This window comes from Lynx canadensis, chromosome X (assembly GCF_007474595.2).
Source record: "Lynx canadensis isolate LIC74 chromosome X, mLynCan4.pri.v2, whole genome shotgun sequence".
Lineage (NCBI taxonomy): Eukaryota > Metazoa > Chordata > Mammalia > Carnivora > Felidae > Lynx > Lynx canadensis.
Window position 1 is genome coordinate 99,470,915 of NC_044321.2, and position 16,704 is coordinate 99,487,618.

A 16,704-nucleotide genomic window follows, 5' to 3' on the forward strand; every position below is an offset into this window, starting at 1 on the left:
GCCCATCATTCAACCCTCACCCCCAACCCTGCTTCTCCTCTTCCTGGATTCCTTATCTCAGAGAATAGTGCCATCATACCTGTACTTCCTTAATCCTGCAATTAAGTCCAGTCAACGAGTTCTTTGCTTTTGGCACCAATGCTTCACTGACCTCTCCAGGTTCTTAACCCATACCGCTGATACTTTAGGCGTGGCCATTGTCATTGCTTGCCTGTGTAACGTGCATAAAGCTGAGCATCTTCACGTTCAGTGTCATCACAGTTGTAACCCAAAGAAACGTCATCTATGCATCCCAAAAACATTGGAAAGCAATTTAATTTGTACAGAAGTCTTTTGACAAGGTGCTAGTCATTTATATATATCTTTTGTCTCCATCACACCTATCTTACTTCAACAGCCTCTTAAGTGGTCTCCTTGCCTGTAACACTGTTTCCCTCCACTTAGTTCTCTATGCAATAGCTAGAGAGATCTTTAAAAACTTTTTTTCGTGTTTATTTTTGAGAGAGAGAAAGAGAGAGAGAGAGAGAGAGCAAGTCGGGGAGGGGCAGAGAGAGAGGGAGACACAGAATCTGAAGCAAGCTCCGAGCTGTCAGCACAGAGACCCACGAGGGGCTCGAACTCACGAACCACGAGATCATGACCTGAGCCAAAATCGGAAGCTTAAATGACTGAGCCAGCCAGGCGCCCCGCAGCCTTGCTAATTTCTAATACCCGCCTCCCACCCCACCTCACTCGACTCCCCATCTACTCCCCCAAATGACTGTTTTTCTAAAGCTGAAGCTGTATAAGGAAAAAGGAAGGGAGGGCATGAGGGAAACTGAGGCTTGGAATGAAATACCATGGGGGAAATGTGATTCTGCGTCCTGGTTACCAGGGCTCCTTCTCACTGGGCTGCGCTCTACATCCCCGCCTGAAAGGGACGAGGTAGCTTTTTATTGTGGCAATTATGGCTAGCAAATGGCATGTGAAAAAGAACCCTTCTCATGGTGATGAGGAGCATATGTTTGCTCTATTTAGACAAAGAATTCTCTTTTGAGCATAACTTTTCCACACAGAAACAGATAAGTTGTTTAGACTTGACTGATTGCAATACTAAGTGTCCTATTTTAAGTTAAAAATATCCCACAAGTGAATCATATACGTGCATCTTCTCTTTCGTCCCCCTCCTCCATGGAAACACATTCACACCCTTCCTTTCTGCCATAAATAATGCTCCTTTTCCTTGCCTTCCACAGGATTTTGCATCATGGAAAGTTAGGTTGCTCGACGACTCGACAGCCTGATCCACTCAAATCTCTCTTAAGAATGGTTCATTCATGGGGTCAGTTTTCCAGGCCTTTCCAGGGCCTTTTCAGGCCCATTTTATTTTTGTAGTGGACTATATCTGATTACTTTCTGCATTTCTGAGGTGAGGGAGGGGCACATAGAGAAGAAGAAATCCCCCAAATAGGCACATTTTTAGTGTTTTATAGAGATGTGTATGTTTGGAGGATGGACACGGGAAGGGATAACAGAGCTAACGACTAAAGCAAGGTTTCCAGATGATGCTTTACTTGCCTTGTGGTGCTAGGTTCCAGGGGTACAAAGCACAAAGCGACATGAATGCGCTAACCCTGGCAGATATCGCTGGCTGCCTCCCCAGCAGCGATCCTTCATTCCTTGCCAAGAGAAGCCTGATTTTCATTTAAGAATTAGGTAGCAATATGCTTAGGGAAGGGAACCCAATTTCAGAGGGTTTGAATCCATTTTGGAGATCCCATTTCCCCTTTGCCAGTGTCCGGTGAAGGCAAGGGCACATGATTCCATTCTTGCCAGTGTGACTCAAGAAGGAAATCTATTGGCATCTTTCTTACCTCTGATCATCTCACTCTGTGAATTCATGAGACCTTACAGTTTAAACTATTTTTTTTTAGATTTTTTTAAAAAATGTTTATTTTATTTTTGTTTTTGAGAGAGAGAGAGAGAGAGAGAGAGAGAGAATGAGAGAATGAGTGGGGAAGTCGGACGCTCAATCGACTGAGCCATCCAGGTGCCCCAAACTATTTTTATTTTTATTTTTTGAGAGAGAGAGAGAGAGAGAGAGAGAGAGAGAGAGAGAATAATAGCGTGCACGCCCATGGGGGAGGAGCAGAGAGACAGGGAGAGAGAGAATCCCAAGCAGGCTCAGCACCATCAGGGTAGAGCCCAATGCGGGGCTCGAACCCACCAACCATGAGATCATGACCTGAAGCGAGATCAAGAGTGGGATGCTTAACCGACAGAGCCACCCAGGTGCCCCTGAACTATTTTTAGATACGTGTTTCATTATTTGCAGTCAAAATCACCCTCTCCAATACACTCACTAACCAATCCTAAAACTCTCAACATCTACTCTAATTCATTTGAAAAGATTAATAATCTACTTCATCGGAGTCTCGGGTTCATGGACTGTTAGAGCTCAAAAGTCCCTTTGAGGACTGTCTAGTCTATTTCTCTCACACTGCAGACTGAGGAAGACACCCAGAGGATGCCGGAACTGTGCTGTATGCTCTATCATCTCTCTATATGTCCAATCCTGATTTTGTACAACTGTGGTAAAATCAGAATTTTTGACTCAGATGAAAGTTACACTGAATTTTCCCTTTTGTTCTGACAAAGAGCTTTCCTAAATAAATGTAAAATAGATCTCAGAGGGAATGTTGCCTCTACTTAAAACTTTCAAATGCCTTAAATACAGCTGTTTACATACACATGAATAACAAGTCATGCTTGTATATGCATTACAAAAGATTCCTTTTTAAACAATTTTTAATGTATTTATTTTTGAAAGAGTGAGACAGTGTGAGTGGGGGAGGGGCAGGGAGAGAGTGGGAGACACAGAATCCGAAGCAGACTCCAGGCTCACGAACCGCGAGACCATAATAGGGCACCTGGGTGGCTCAGTCGGTTGAGCCTCCGACTTCGGCTCAGGTCATGATCTCACAGTTCTGAGTTCGAGCCCGGCATCAGGCTCTGTGCTGACAGCTCGGAGCCTGGAGCCTGGAGCCTGCTTCGGATTCTGTGTCTCCCTCTCTCTCTCTGCCCCTCCCTCACTCACGCTTTGTCTCTCACTGTCTCTGAAAAATGAATAAACCTTAAAGAAAATTAAGAAAGATTTCTACAGACCTCAGTAGTCAGTGCTTTTCCAAGTGTGCGTTACTGCATTATTTAAAAATAATAAAATTATGTAACTTGGAAAATACTCAATAAAAGACTGACCTTTACCCTCCAATTGATTCAAATTTGAGAGCCTTTATTCTTATTCTTTTCTTTTCTTTATTCTTATTCTTACGCCAACATTCCACCGGGTAGTACTCCCAAGTGAGTTTATCTGAGGTGGAAAAAAGTAACTTGCGGAAAGAGAAACTTCTGCTATCTGATGTTATAACAGATACACCAGGCTTCCTTTCTACCTAATTTCTGTATGAGAAAATTGTTATCCATTTCCATGATGCCAAATGGCGATAACGCTTGGAAACCAGCGGTGCCTACCTGAGTGATGTCCATTCCTGAGTCACAGCTCAGTGGCTGTGTGGAAGTCAGACCGTTTGAGCCGATTACAGTTGTGACCACAGCATTGTCATCAATTCTCCGAATCATGGTCCCATCCACAAAGTAAATGAATCCATGCCTATCAACTGTGATGCCTGGTGGGAAGAAGCAAATGAGCATTAGTAGTCTAGTGGGCCACATTTGCACTAAGATCAGTATTTTGAAAGAAGCCATAGAAACGGAAGAGCATTTTAAAGACATATGGATTCAATTTTGCTCAGCACAGCCAGGACAATAATGGGAGAGGTTTGTTCAGACACACATTCACTTCTTTGTGTATTGAGAAGAAATGATAAAACGTAACGGGGAAATAAAGCCAGGTCTAACCGTTTTGTGTTGTGTAGTTTTACATTTCTGCCCCCTAATACTTGCTTACCCCCACAAACAGAAAAAAAAAATCCCCTTTAAGATAAATGGGAAGAGACCGGGGAGGCAGCATATATTACACTTCTTTTAGCGTGCAGATGCATAGGCCACCGCTTATTTTCATGGTTGCATTAGAAATAAGTGACTTGGAAGGTATTAAAGTTATTTTCATCAATTCACACTCAGCTCACAGAGAGTTTGTAATAATTCTGATAAGCTGGACTGTGTTTTTTTCTCTATATTATCTGTTAAGAGTTTGGAAAGCAAAATTATGGTGTCACAAAGGGAATGGTCAAACTTCTAGAAAAAATGAAAGCCAATAAAATTCTCACGGTAGTTTTTACACGTTGTGTTAATTACAGCCTGGTGTTTTGGAAAATATATAATAGTGGGTAGGAGGCTTGGGTTCTAATACTGATACATCACTTACAACTCCTACGTGACTTCGGTTGTCATTTGTCTCTCCAAATTTTAACCTCCTCTTTGGTAAAGTATGGAAAAGATAATCTGCTTGTGATATTGTGATTTATAATAGGAAATACGTATTTGGCCTTCTTCCCAGTTTGTAACACAGAGCTGCTAAAACTTTGCAAATTTCTAAAGTGGCGAGAGAGACAAAGGTGTCTTTTATTACGCTAACGAGGGGACGTTTGGACTGCATCTGAAGATGGGTTGGTTGCCAGGAGAACCATTCATGAATAGAGGGTTGGTACTTTGAGTCCCACCCCCAGACCTCTGGGGAGGGGAGAGGGGCTGGGGACTGAGGTCAGTCTCCAATAGTCAATGATTAATCAACCACACCTATGTAATAAAGCCTCTATTAAAAACCCCAAAGTTCAGGCTTTGCAGAGTTTCTAGGTTGGTGAACACATGGAGATTTGAGGAGAGTGGTGTGCCTGGAGAGGGCACGGAGGCTCCACACCCTTTCGCACACACCTTGCCCTATGCGTCTCTTCCATCTTGGCTGTTCCTGAGTTATATCCTTTTGTAATAAACCGGTGATCCCGTAAGTGAAATGTTTCTCTGAGTTCTGTGAGCCCCTCTGGCTCATTAATTGAACCCAAGGAGGGGATCATTGGAACCTCCAATCTACAGCTGGTGACAACCTGGACTTTCGATTGGCATCTGAAGAGGGTGTGTGCGTTGTAGGGGCAGTTTTGTGGGCCTGAGCCCCTCACCTGTGGGAGTGGACTTTCTCTGGGTGGATAGTGTCAGAATTGAGTGAAACTAGGATACTCAGCTGGTATCCGAGAACTGCTCTGCTGGTGGTGTGGGGGGACCCCCCCCAACACTGGAAATTGGTCTCAGAATGTTGATTACTGCCTTACCTAAGCAAAGGTGAGCAACTGTCTTAGTTTGGGATTGAGGCAGGGTTCAGTTTTAAAACTGGGACAGTCCTGGCCAAACTGGGATGAGTTGGTTACTCTTCGCCTAGGTTGTTATAAATATCATATGAAATAATACATTTAAAAAGTGTCAGACATATATAAAGAACATATGGTGTTCCTGCTTCCCTTGGTGCTTTTGACAGTGCTCTTGAAAATAACCACATGGCATTACTTTAACACTAGTCTACAATTTAGTCTTTTCTGATCTCTCCTTTATCCAGACCTTGTGAGACACAGAATGCATATTAAAGTTGGGAACATCTGTGACAACAAGCATGTCCTTTTAGTGTGTGTTCACGCACACACACACGCATTCACACACCCGATCATTTCCCGGGCCAACAGTGAACTCACCTAAAGACAGTTTATAAACCCAACTTAATGAACTGCTTTCAGATGAACTAATTTGTTGGCAGGAGGTTAATGTTAGACTTGGCTTCATGGTGTACTTTGATTAATCCTGATGTTCCTCATGAAGTATTAATCCTTAGCATCTATAAAAGTTACAGATTCATTTTCACTTTCCCCGAATGCCTCTAAAGTCATGTATGTTTTTGGAGAGTTCTCCAAGGAAACCAGCATGTCCAAACAAGGGGAATTTCGTGTCAGTAAGTCCCCTTTTCAATTTTAGATGCATAAGGACCTTTCAGCAGGTTTCTAAAAGAGACTTTTAAGATTGAGCAGGTCAAAGGATGACACCACATGAACAGTTCTTCCATCTCCAGAACATGTGGACTAATGATGAACCAAGGCATACCTCTGCTTTTTATTTTTGTTTTTGTTTTGGCAAACTCAAAGCCTCCAATGCTTACTGTCTGGTCTGCTCTGTGGCAGGCAGGCCTATGATTACCTTCTATGACCTCTGTATTAAATTATCAGTGAGTGTGAAATTTAAAATTTGGTTGTCATAAGAAGATGGGCTGAAAGATCATGACTCAAGTCTGGAGAGAGAAAGGCTGAGAGCAGTTCAGCTTGAAGTGTCTGAAATCATGAATTATTTACCAAACACATACTGAATGCCACTCTGCCAAGTTCTGTGAAGGCCAAGGGACAAAGAATCCAGGTGCACAGAAACTAAGAGGAATACCGTGGAAGTGTTGCTCCAACGAGAAGGCAGTAAATTTAGAGATTCTAACCCTTTGAAAGTTGGAACAGATTCACAAAAGGTATAGAGAAAGAAATGAATTCCTACAGGAACTAGTGTATTTGGGGAGCTCTTTATCTTGATGTGGACACCAGGGAGGACAGTTCTGTTCCTGTGACCACTACATTCCTCATCCTCATCAGAGGGTGAAGTTTGTGCTGATCCAGGGAGGATAATCCTGGACTTTACATGGTTTTCCACTTTTAGCTTTTGTTAACTTCTAAACACTGTGAACCGCTTTCTCTCTGTTCATGTCAGCTGAGTTCCACAGATGAGGCTTATTAAATACTCACTAGTGGCCTTCGGGGCTTATTTGGCTGACCGTTTGTCGGATATTTTTCCATACATTTGTGCAGCCGTTTCTTTCATCATGGTCCAAATTCCAAAAGACTCCATTATCCTGGAGACTCTTTAATTAAATTTGATTGGGTTATATTTATGTGTGGAGTTGAAAAAGAAGTAGTAGGAAGGTCTTCGAGGAGCTGTGTGATAGATGCTTTACGAGTGCATCAGGGTGCATTTTATATGTACATATTTTCATTTCTTCTCACTTTCCTTCCCCAACCAACCAACACACACACACACACACACACGCAGAGATTCCCCAAACAACTAGTTTTAGAAACTCTTCACTGGTGAGGTTTAAGGGGCATTTAATTTTCACTGTGGTTAAAAACCAAACTGGAAATCCCAGGCAGGAAAAGGAATTATTTTTGCCATTACTTCGAAGGGGGTGGTCTCCCCTCCATAATGAGTATTGTTACAGCCCTGGGGTGTCAATGATGCAGTCAGCATGATCTATTACCATTTGTTAGGCTGAGTGGGAGAAGGTGGCACATGCCCAGTATATTTTAAGCTTTATTTTTTCAGAGATGGAGATGTGAATGATTTCGGAGCACATAAAGCCATCTGGGGCTAGCAAGATCTGCAGATTCAATTGACTTTCATATTTTGATATTGTTGTACCCAGATTTCCAAAATGTGGTACCTAATGTTGTGGGCAGAGTTCGTTCCAACGGCCACATCCATTGATGTGCTTACTGCCAGCATTTTCCTTACCACTGAAAACACAATGGAAGGCACAGTCTTTGTTTGGCTAAGAAAGGAATTAAACTGCATTGAGAGAACCACTTCCAGGGTTTAAAATTTTAACCACTATTCATTTCTACAGCAAGCAAAAAAAGATAGATCTTGGAGATTACCACAAGGTGAGGCAGTGGCTGGGAGTGGAGGCGGGAAGAGTACCACAGATAGCTTGAGTTCCCACCCCACCCTACCTCCAGCAAGGAAAACATCGGGCTCAGACACCCAGACAGCGTGTTGAGCTTGGAGCACATTTTTACATTTGTGAGAAAATAAATAAATCCTTGTAAATTAGTGCATATAATGAAAGCACTGACAGACCATAACCTGGAAGTGTGAATGGTGCTGTCTCCATTCATCAGCATTAAGCCCTAACAAGCTCTTTCTATGGAGGGACCTGCTCATAAATAAAGTGCATCTGGTAAAAAAATTATTCACAATGTCTTATGCAAAGTAGGGGACATTATATAATATCTGAACTGCAGGCTCTTTTCTCTGTGAAGCATAGCTCTGTATGAAACAGCTGCAAATTACAGGCGAAATTATTTGACTTCTTCCCTTGTCTTATTATCCTCCAATGAATAAATGCTATAATTCTTAAGAAGACAATTGCCTAAAGCTGGGGCAGCCTGGATAGTTACTAATAAATGTATCACCTGTTGGGGAAGAGGCACTGCTGATCAATACTGAAACAGCAGGGATTTCCTGATGTGAGGTCACGGGGAGCCCACATGTGGAGGTTAATAGCCTGGAAATAGTAGCTAAAATCCCAAATTAGGTAACAGCAAAGATCAGAGTATTTGGCCGTGCAGAATGCCAATTTCAAACGTTGGCAGAAGGCATGTTTGTATTTAATTTATAAAAATTACAGCTGTTGAGGCCACCTACATTTTTATTATTTCTATCTTAAAAATGAATCTTCTTTCGAATATAAGCTATGGGAAGCAGTCATAAAATTCTCTCCATCTGCAGCCCTAGCAACCAGAAAACGGAAATACTAGTTTTTTCCCCCTTGACACAATGTGCTCTTTAATTTTATGATACAGAGATAAATGGTTAAAATAAACTTCCAGGAAATGTCCTAAATGTAGTATGGTGTCAGCTCAATCTCCATTACTGAGAGTGCTGAATTGTCTGACACTAGCTGTTGTTCACAAAGTGCCCTTTAAATCAAAGAGAGATTAAAATATTTTGCTTGTTTATGTGCAATTCAATTCTCTGAAAATTGGTATCATGTGTTGGTCTATATGAAAATCCTCCACCAGGCAGAAAAGTCCATTCTCCAACTGATCTGTCTATTGTCCACTTAATTACCCGCTAGAATCAGAAAGGGTCAAGTTACTTCTGCACAGTAAGCCTGTTAAGTTCTCTTGCTAGGTAGCCCTTAAATGGAGCTTCTAGAACTCTACAAATATCTGTGTGTCACTAGGGTTGAAGGAGGCTGAGCTTAATGACCAGCTGAGATGACTTCACTGTGTGGTTAACAACGAGAACAGGATTTCTTCAGTAAGAGACTCTAATAAACCCACTGTAATATTCCATGACTAGTGAATGGTGTGACTTAATCCGATATTGTTGAATAAAAAAGTTACAGTATATTCTATACAGTAAAGGTCAATTTCCAAAGAATTTAAGTACAAATTAAAAATGATAAGCATTCAAATGAATATTCTACTGACTGGAATGTCCTTTCTTTCATGACTCAGAAGGTACTTTAAAGGGCTTCAGAGATATCATAAGGAACAATAGATGTTGAGGCCAGTTAACCAAGGAATTCCGGCTGAAAGAAAGGCCAGTTTTGAGCATGTGTCTTCTCGTTGGCTCCTTCTGATTCTCTCAGAGCGTTGACCAAGGCAGAGTGAATGAAAAGCTCTCCTACCTCCATCAGCCAGTATTTTTCTATAAGTTTACTAGAGAAGCTCTTTCTCCTGATTTATTGATTCATTAGATTTATTTTGTGTCTATTACATGTCAGGTACAGTGCTAGGCTCTAGGAGCACAGCAGAGTAGTATAAAACAGAGCCCAGCACTGGTTGGGGAGATGAACAAATAACCAGGCAATCACAATGCCTTGGGATAAGCATTAGTTTCGAGCAAGTCCAGGATGCCACGGGAACAACCCTGGGGAACGGGCTGGGGAAATGAAGGTCACAAGTGATCTCTCAGAGTGACAGGTAAGCCAAACCTGAATGACCATGTTGAATTCCTGATGAGCCCAGCGTGACACCCAGGGAAGCACCATTGAAAACCCATGAAGGCTGACTAGTATCACTAACTATAATAACCATTTTCATTTGCTGCGACTATGAGGCTATTTCAGGCATGGAGCTGGATTCTCTACAGACATTTTCTCATTTAATGCTCATAGCAGCTTTGTGGAGTAGGTATTACTATCATTTTTCAGATGAGGAAATAGAAGTTCAGAGGTTGAATGACTAATTCCAGGTTACCTACCTAGAAAATGCTAGACTTAGCTCATCTGAGTTCAATGTCCACAATCTCTCTCTTTTTAGTGTTTATTTTTGAGACAGAGAGAGTGTGAGTGGGGTAGGGGCAAAGAAAGGGAGACGCAGAATCCGAAGCAGGCTCCAGGCTCCCAGCTGTCAGCACAGAGCCCGACACGGGGCTCAAATCCCCGAAACGCAAGATCGTGACCTGAGCCGAAGTTGGACGCTTAACCGACTGAGCCACTCAGTCGCCCCTCAGTGTCCAGTCTCTTAATCTCCATCCCATGTAGCCTAAATGCGGCTACCAATCACTTTACCACAGGAGTGGTGTACAAACTGGTTTCAGGAACTTCATGAAATAATCTGCAAAGTGCTTTGTGTATGGGGAGATTTTGTCACGGGGAGATGGTCCATTGCTTTAGTTACATTGTCAAAGTGACTAATGAGCCCTCTCAAAAGATTAAGAATTCTTGTATTCCTGTAGATCTCTTGGATTTCTTCAGGATTATCCTTCAAAGATGTTCTGTGGCTTCATCCCCACAAAGGTGATGAGTTTTGGGGCGCCTGGGTGGCTCAGTTGGTTAAGTGGCCAACTTCGGCTCAGGTCATGATCTCACAGTTTGTGAGTTCGAGCCCCGCGCCAGGCTCTGTGCTGACAGCTCGGAGCCTGGAGCCTGCTTTGGATTTTGTGTCTCCCTCTCTATCTCTGCCCCTCCCCTGCTTGCACTCTGTGTCTCTCTCTCTCAAAAATAAACATGAAAAAAAATTTAAACAAAAAAAGGTGGTGAGTTTTGAGAAAATACTCAGAGTTTCTATATGATGGGGATTTCGGTAACTGGACTATTGCCTTATGACCTATCACATAAAAAGGAGGCCCCGGGGCACCTGGGTGGCTCAGTCGGTTAAGCATCTGACTTCGGCTCAGGTCATGATCTCGTTGTTCCTGAGTTCGAGCCCTGTGTCGGGCTCTGTGCTGACTGCTTAGAGCCTGGAGCCTGCTTTGGATTCTGTGTCTCCCTCTCTCTCTGCCCCTCCCCGCCTCTCAAAAATAAACATTAAAATTTTTTTTTAAAAAAGAGGCCCCAGATACAGGGGTCACAAACTCCTATGTTGTTAAGGGCTGGGCAGGTGACATCAATCTGTAGGTTAGTGCCAGGTGAGGTTCTAGGGAAAGCTGAGGTTAACAAGAGAGAGCACATGCCACCTAAATGCATTCCATCTTTTTTTTTTTTTAATAAATTGAGTGTGGCCAAATGAATTATATTTTTGAACTGGATTCATCCTCAAGTTGCCAATTTATGATGCTTGCTACAGGACAATCAGGAGGAATATATTGTCAGTGAAGAGGCTGCTGTGAACAGAGAAGATCCGTGAACTTGGAGTAAATCTAATAACCAGTGTAGCACTGCTGTTTAAAGTTGTGTCTTGCTACAGAGATTTCTCATATATTCCCAGCCCCCAGAGAAGCACAGCCTCCCCCACTATCAATATCCCCCACCAGGGAGGTACATTTGTTACAACTGATGAACCTACACTGACACGACATTATCACCCAAAGTCAACAGTTTACATTGGACCTCACTCTTGGCGTTGGACATTGTATTAGTCTGGACAAATGTATACCGACATGTATCTACCATTAGAGTAACATACAGGGTAGTTTCAACATATGAAGATTCTGCACAATTTTTCTGTGAACAAAACTACTCAAAAAATAAAGCCTATTAAAAAATTATGCTTTGGAGAAGCACTGTAAAACCAAAGATAATCAAATGTAATTGTAGTTCTCATCACGGGAAAATGAAATAACCTGGATGGCGGATGATACAACACTGGCTACGAATGCAGCCTCTTTTGTTCTCACCAAGATCAAAGCTCAAAATCTGTGACAAATCTAGTTCATTTTGGTCTCTCTGTTTTCAACAAGTTTAGTCAAATCAAACCTGAAAAGTAGGTATCCAAGCTGAACTCAACTTTGCTTTTGCTCTGCCACCATTCTCTTCCTCATCCTTCCTTCAGAGAGCCCTCCCCCTTCAGTATGGCAGACACAATGCTATGTATTCAGGTCATCCTATCTATTTTTACTTCTGAGAATAGAGCTAGGTTACATTTCCCAGCTTTCTCTGTACTTAGGTGTGGGCAGAAGTGATGTATGCTACTTCTAGGCTTGGCCCCTAACAAAACCTGTGTTGAGCTCCTCCATGGATCACCCTCATCCCCTGTAGGTTAGTCAGATACAGAGGCGTTGAGTAGTTACTAGATAGAAGGAGCCTGGTTCCCTGAGTCACCACCTGAAGCAGAGATTTTTCCCACCTCCCCAGGGGAACCCATTTGGACTCTGATGTGAACAAGAAAAACTACTATTTTGTTGAGCCAGAGAGAGAGAGAGAGAGAGAGAGAGAGAGAGTTTTCATATAGTTGTTAGCTTGGCCTATTATATTTACCAACTCGAATCCTATTCATGTTTCCAGGCTTCTACAAGATGTTTGTCTTCCAGAAAGCCTTCCCTGCAAACTCTAGTTCATTCAGGTCTTTCTGTTTTCTAACCTACAGAAACCTGTTTTTTATTTTATTTTATTTTTTATTTGAGAGAGAGAGAGAGAGAGAGAGAGAGAGAGAGAGAGAATCTTTAACAGGCTCCACACTCAGACAGAGCCCAACCCGGGCTTGAGCCCACCACCCTGGGATCACAACCTGAGCTGAAATCAAGAGTTGGACGTTCAACAAACTGAGCCACCCAGGCACCCCTGTTTTGTTTTTTTTTTTTTTTTTTTAATGTGAATTCTCTAATCATGCTTTGTCCAGGCAATAACTCCTTGAGGGCAAAAGTGGATTTTATTATGCTTTACTTTTATATCTTGACAAATCCAGTAGACCTGGGCACAGATGTTCAATAAAACTTGCTGAATTATAGACCTAATTGTCACACCCTTACAGATTTTTCTCAACTTGTGATGGGGTTATGTCCTGATGTACTCATTGTAAGTTGAAAATATCATTAAGTCAAAAATCATTTAATACACCTTACCTACTGAACATCATAGCTTAACGTAGAGCCTATCTTAAATGTGCTCAGAATACTTATGTTAGCCTATAGTTGGGCAAAATCATCTAACACGAAGTGTTGAATATCTCATATAATTTATCAAATACTGTATGGAAAGAGAAAACTAGAGTGGTTGTGTCTGGTTTGTGATCATGGGGCTGGGAGGTGCAGTACAATACTCTCATGATACTGGGTGGTGGCATATTGATAGCCTGGAAAAATATCAAAATTCAAAATTCAAAGTCCGTTTTCTACTGAATGCGTATTGCTTCTGTGCCATCGTGAAGTCAAAAAAAGTAGTAACTTGGGAACCGTCTGTACATTGAAATGCAAATAAAATCAAATAAAGCATGCCATGAGGTCAAGAGCTGCACATGAATTTCTCTAACAGTGAATTTAGAAAGGAGGTAATGGTAATTTTTCTCTCCAAAGATCTTTAAGGCGAGTACAGTCCCCTATCCATTAGTGATGATTACAATATGGGGGGAAGTGGGTTACCAACTAAGAACAAATAGAATAAGAACCATGGATCAAGTGGATCAAATTAACTGCACATAAATTTGATCCATGTAGCTAGCTACAATGAATAGCTCAGACTCCCTCAGATCCACTTTGCTCTGTCAACAGCTTTGTGTTATGATCTTGTGATGTCTTCCAATCTTACCATCTCAGGAGTACTAAGGAAACAGAAATACCTCAAGATTTTGCCTTCACTATGGACCACGTAAGGAAAAGGAGAGGGAACAGTGGCTCCGGGGTCGTATCAGGGGATCTGGGTTTCAGGTTCGCCTCTGTTACAGTTTAGCTGTCGGCCGTTGAGTGAGGCACTTGACTACTCAGTGTCCTGATGGCCTAACCCATATCCTACCTACTATACAGGGTAAAACGGCACGAAGCTCACAAGAGCCAGTGAAACGAAAGCACTTCGAAAAGGATGAAGTGGTGCTAAGTGGTGTCCCAATTGCTCAGTCATTGCTATAATTCTCTCTGAAAGTGACTTTTTCTAAGCCTAGAATCATGGACAGACATTTCCACCTTGGCCCTGCTTCAACATTTTAGGCTTTTCCATGTTGGACAGACACAGTAGAAGACTTAAGTCCATAAAGCATTATGTAGCCCTTGTCAGTAGCTGAGCTGTCCTGTGCTAGGTTCATCACAGACAAGGCAGGGGTTGAAACACTGTTGTCAGCTTTGGGGAAATGCCATACCATTGAGCTACTGGTATAAAAACTTTTGAGCTTGTAGCAGGTGGCTACAGTTTTCATGCCGAGAATCAAAAAAATGAAGCTCCACACTATGCAATTGGCTCAGAGATCCTGGGTTAGGGGTGGTGGTGGTCTCTCAATATTTAACAGAAATACCAGACACTAATAATGGTAGGAATTATTTTTCCTTGTTTTCAAGATGTAGGTGTGTGTGTGTGAAGAGAGATTGGGATAAATAAGATGGTTCTAGTTCATGCTGAAATGCACAGCTCTTATTTTATTTTTGTGCTAGAGTTCTTGTTTAAAAGATGCCTGCAGGCTGAGATTTAAGGGGCCTCAGTACATATGGGCTCAGATAAATGAGGTTTACCAAGTGCAAGCTGAATATTTTATATTCCCTCCCCACCACCTTGAAAAATTCTTCAAACATCAAGCATCTATATCTGGGACACTACTCAGATACATTGTGAAGAGATGCCTCTGTCATCCTAAGGACACAAACCGCCTTACAAGAACATTATGTGAACAATTAGCCTGAGGAGGGGAAGTTCATTTATTGCCCATGGACCAGAAAAAACCTAACTGTAGTTGTTACACTCTAGGGAAAATGAGTCTCTCTCAAGGTATGTGAATGACCACGAGGTTCTCATAAAAAAGCAAACTAAGGAGAATACCTTGGCCTGAATACTCAACACAAGCAGGATATGAGGAATTAAGCCTGACAGTGCTTACTATTCACAGAAGTGGGCTAACTCAAGAAGAATTCAATTTTCTGTAGAACAATTATTTGCATGTGGTGCCCATTCAAAAACAACACGTTGTTGACGGCCCGTTTAAAATTCCTCCAACATCTGGACATCTTTAGTAATGAAGCTAACGCTAGAGAAGAAGTTCACAAAGTCAAAAGTGGTAAACAGTCATGTGCAGGAGGTAAGGCAGGGTAACAAATACTGCATGAATATGATTTTTAAACCCCTTAAGTGGAACTTTAAGAGACATTTAGGGGACCGATTTGGGCTCAATCAATATACGATTACACACACACACACACACACACACACGCACGCACGCGCGACAGCTGAGTAAAAGAAAAAATTAGTCAAAGCAGTTGCCTGATGAGACAAACAACTCTTTTGACTTTTTTCTCTTCCACAGCCTCACGTACAAGTTTGACAATCTGTAGGCACAAGGTTTTGTTTAAAGGCAAAAAACGGGTGCCTTGTTCAAAGGGGGCTGGTGACTTCTCTTGACTTGAGATAGGGGTTTCCAAGACTCTCCCCACACTTTTTTCTCTAAATTCAATCACCCAGACATCATCAAGACAGGTATGGGAGGAGGAGGACGAGTCTGGGGGTAGAGGCTGGGCCATCTGGTTAAGACGAACTGACTTTCGAGACCTTCCATAATCTCCCAGTGCTCAGGGTTTTTTGCCTTTGTCTACTAGTGAGAGTAAAAGCTGAGCTGCCCATGTCAGTGGATTATGGTAAAGATCAAATAAAATAACATCTATTCCGTCTGGGAAATCTTTCTGAAAGGTTAACACAAGTGATGCTCATATTTACGTTTTTGATTAACTGTTAGCTTTCCAGCATCATGCTGGGGTTCATCTGCTCCATGACTACCTGCTTCAGCACGGCTTGACTTAGAGGTCAGGAGCCTGATGTGTAATTCTGGCAGCATCTCTGGTACGCTGATGCTGATTAGTCTGTACGGGGTCCTGCGTTGCTTCTCCGGCCCAACTGGTCTTCGCACTGGGCTCTCAAACGTACCTTTCTTTTTGCCATCACGACCTATTTGCCCACACTAGGTTCCCTGGGCCTGGAGAGGGCCCTTTCTTTCTCCTAGTATCCCAATCCTGCTCATCTTTCAAGACACAGTGCAAGTCTAGCCTCAATAGTTATAATATACCAACTGACTCCAAAGTCTTGCGAATATCTTGATGGAGGTATTTCCTTGTCAATTAAATCAAATAACTTCATTGTTCTTTTGTGTTGGCAGAAGTCTTCTGAGCCTATTAGAAGACATGTATTTTACCAATTCAAGTGGGTAGGAATGAGGATCACAACAGATACAGTGCTGTTAGGTTGCAAATCTAACATCTGGCCTATAACCAAGAGCACACGGTGTTTTGACTGGACTCCAGAATGCACTTTAGATACCAGTTCAGACCATTTTTAACAAATCCGTTTCGGGACCATCCTATCCTTCATAGGAAGGGCTGAGTTATTCACTTCCCATTTGGCATTGCCTTTTTGTTCTCCACTGCCCTACTTTCTCTTCTTTGCCTTGTTCTTTGATCTTACTCTTTTTTGAGTTCACTTAACCTTACCTATCAGGAATAGAGGTCAGAATCTAGTTTCCAGTTTTTCTTTCCCCGTGGGTCCGGCTCTTTTGTAGATTCTTTTCCTCCACACCTTTCCCCTTCTGCTCATTTTTCTCTGCCTTTTCCTCCAAA

At 42.2% G+C, this 16,704-nt stretch overlaps 1 protein-coding gene across 1 annotated transcript in view; it reads right to left on the reverse strand.

Annotated features, from left to right (window-relative positions):
- Nucleotides 1–16,704, reverse strand: part of TENM1 (teneurin transmembrane protein 1) — a 556,826-nt gene that overhangs the window by 70,326 nt on the left and 469,796 nt on the right. The window contains exon 23 of the mRNA XM_032592148.1: nt 3,511–3,665. Coding sequence (XP_032448039.1) covers nt 3,511–3,665 — 155 coding nt within the window. The remainder of the gene's footprint in view (nt 1–3,510; nt 3,666–16,704) is intronic.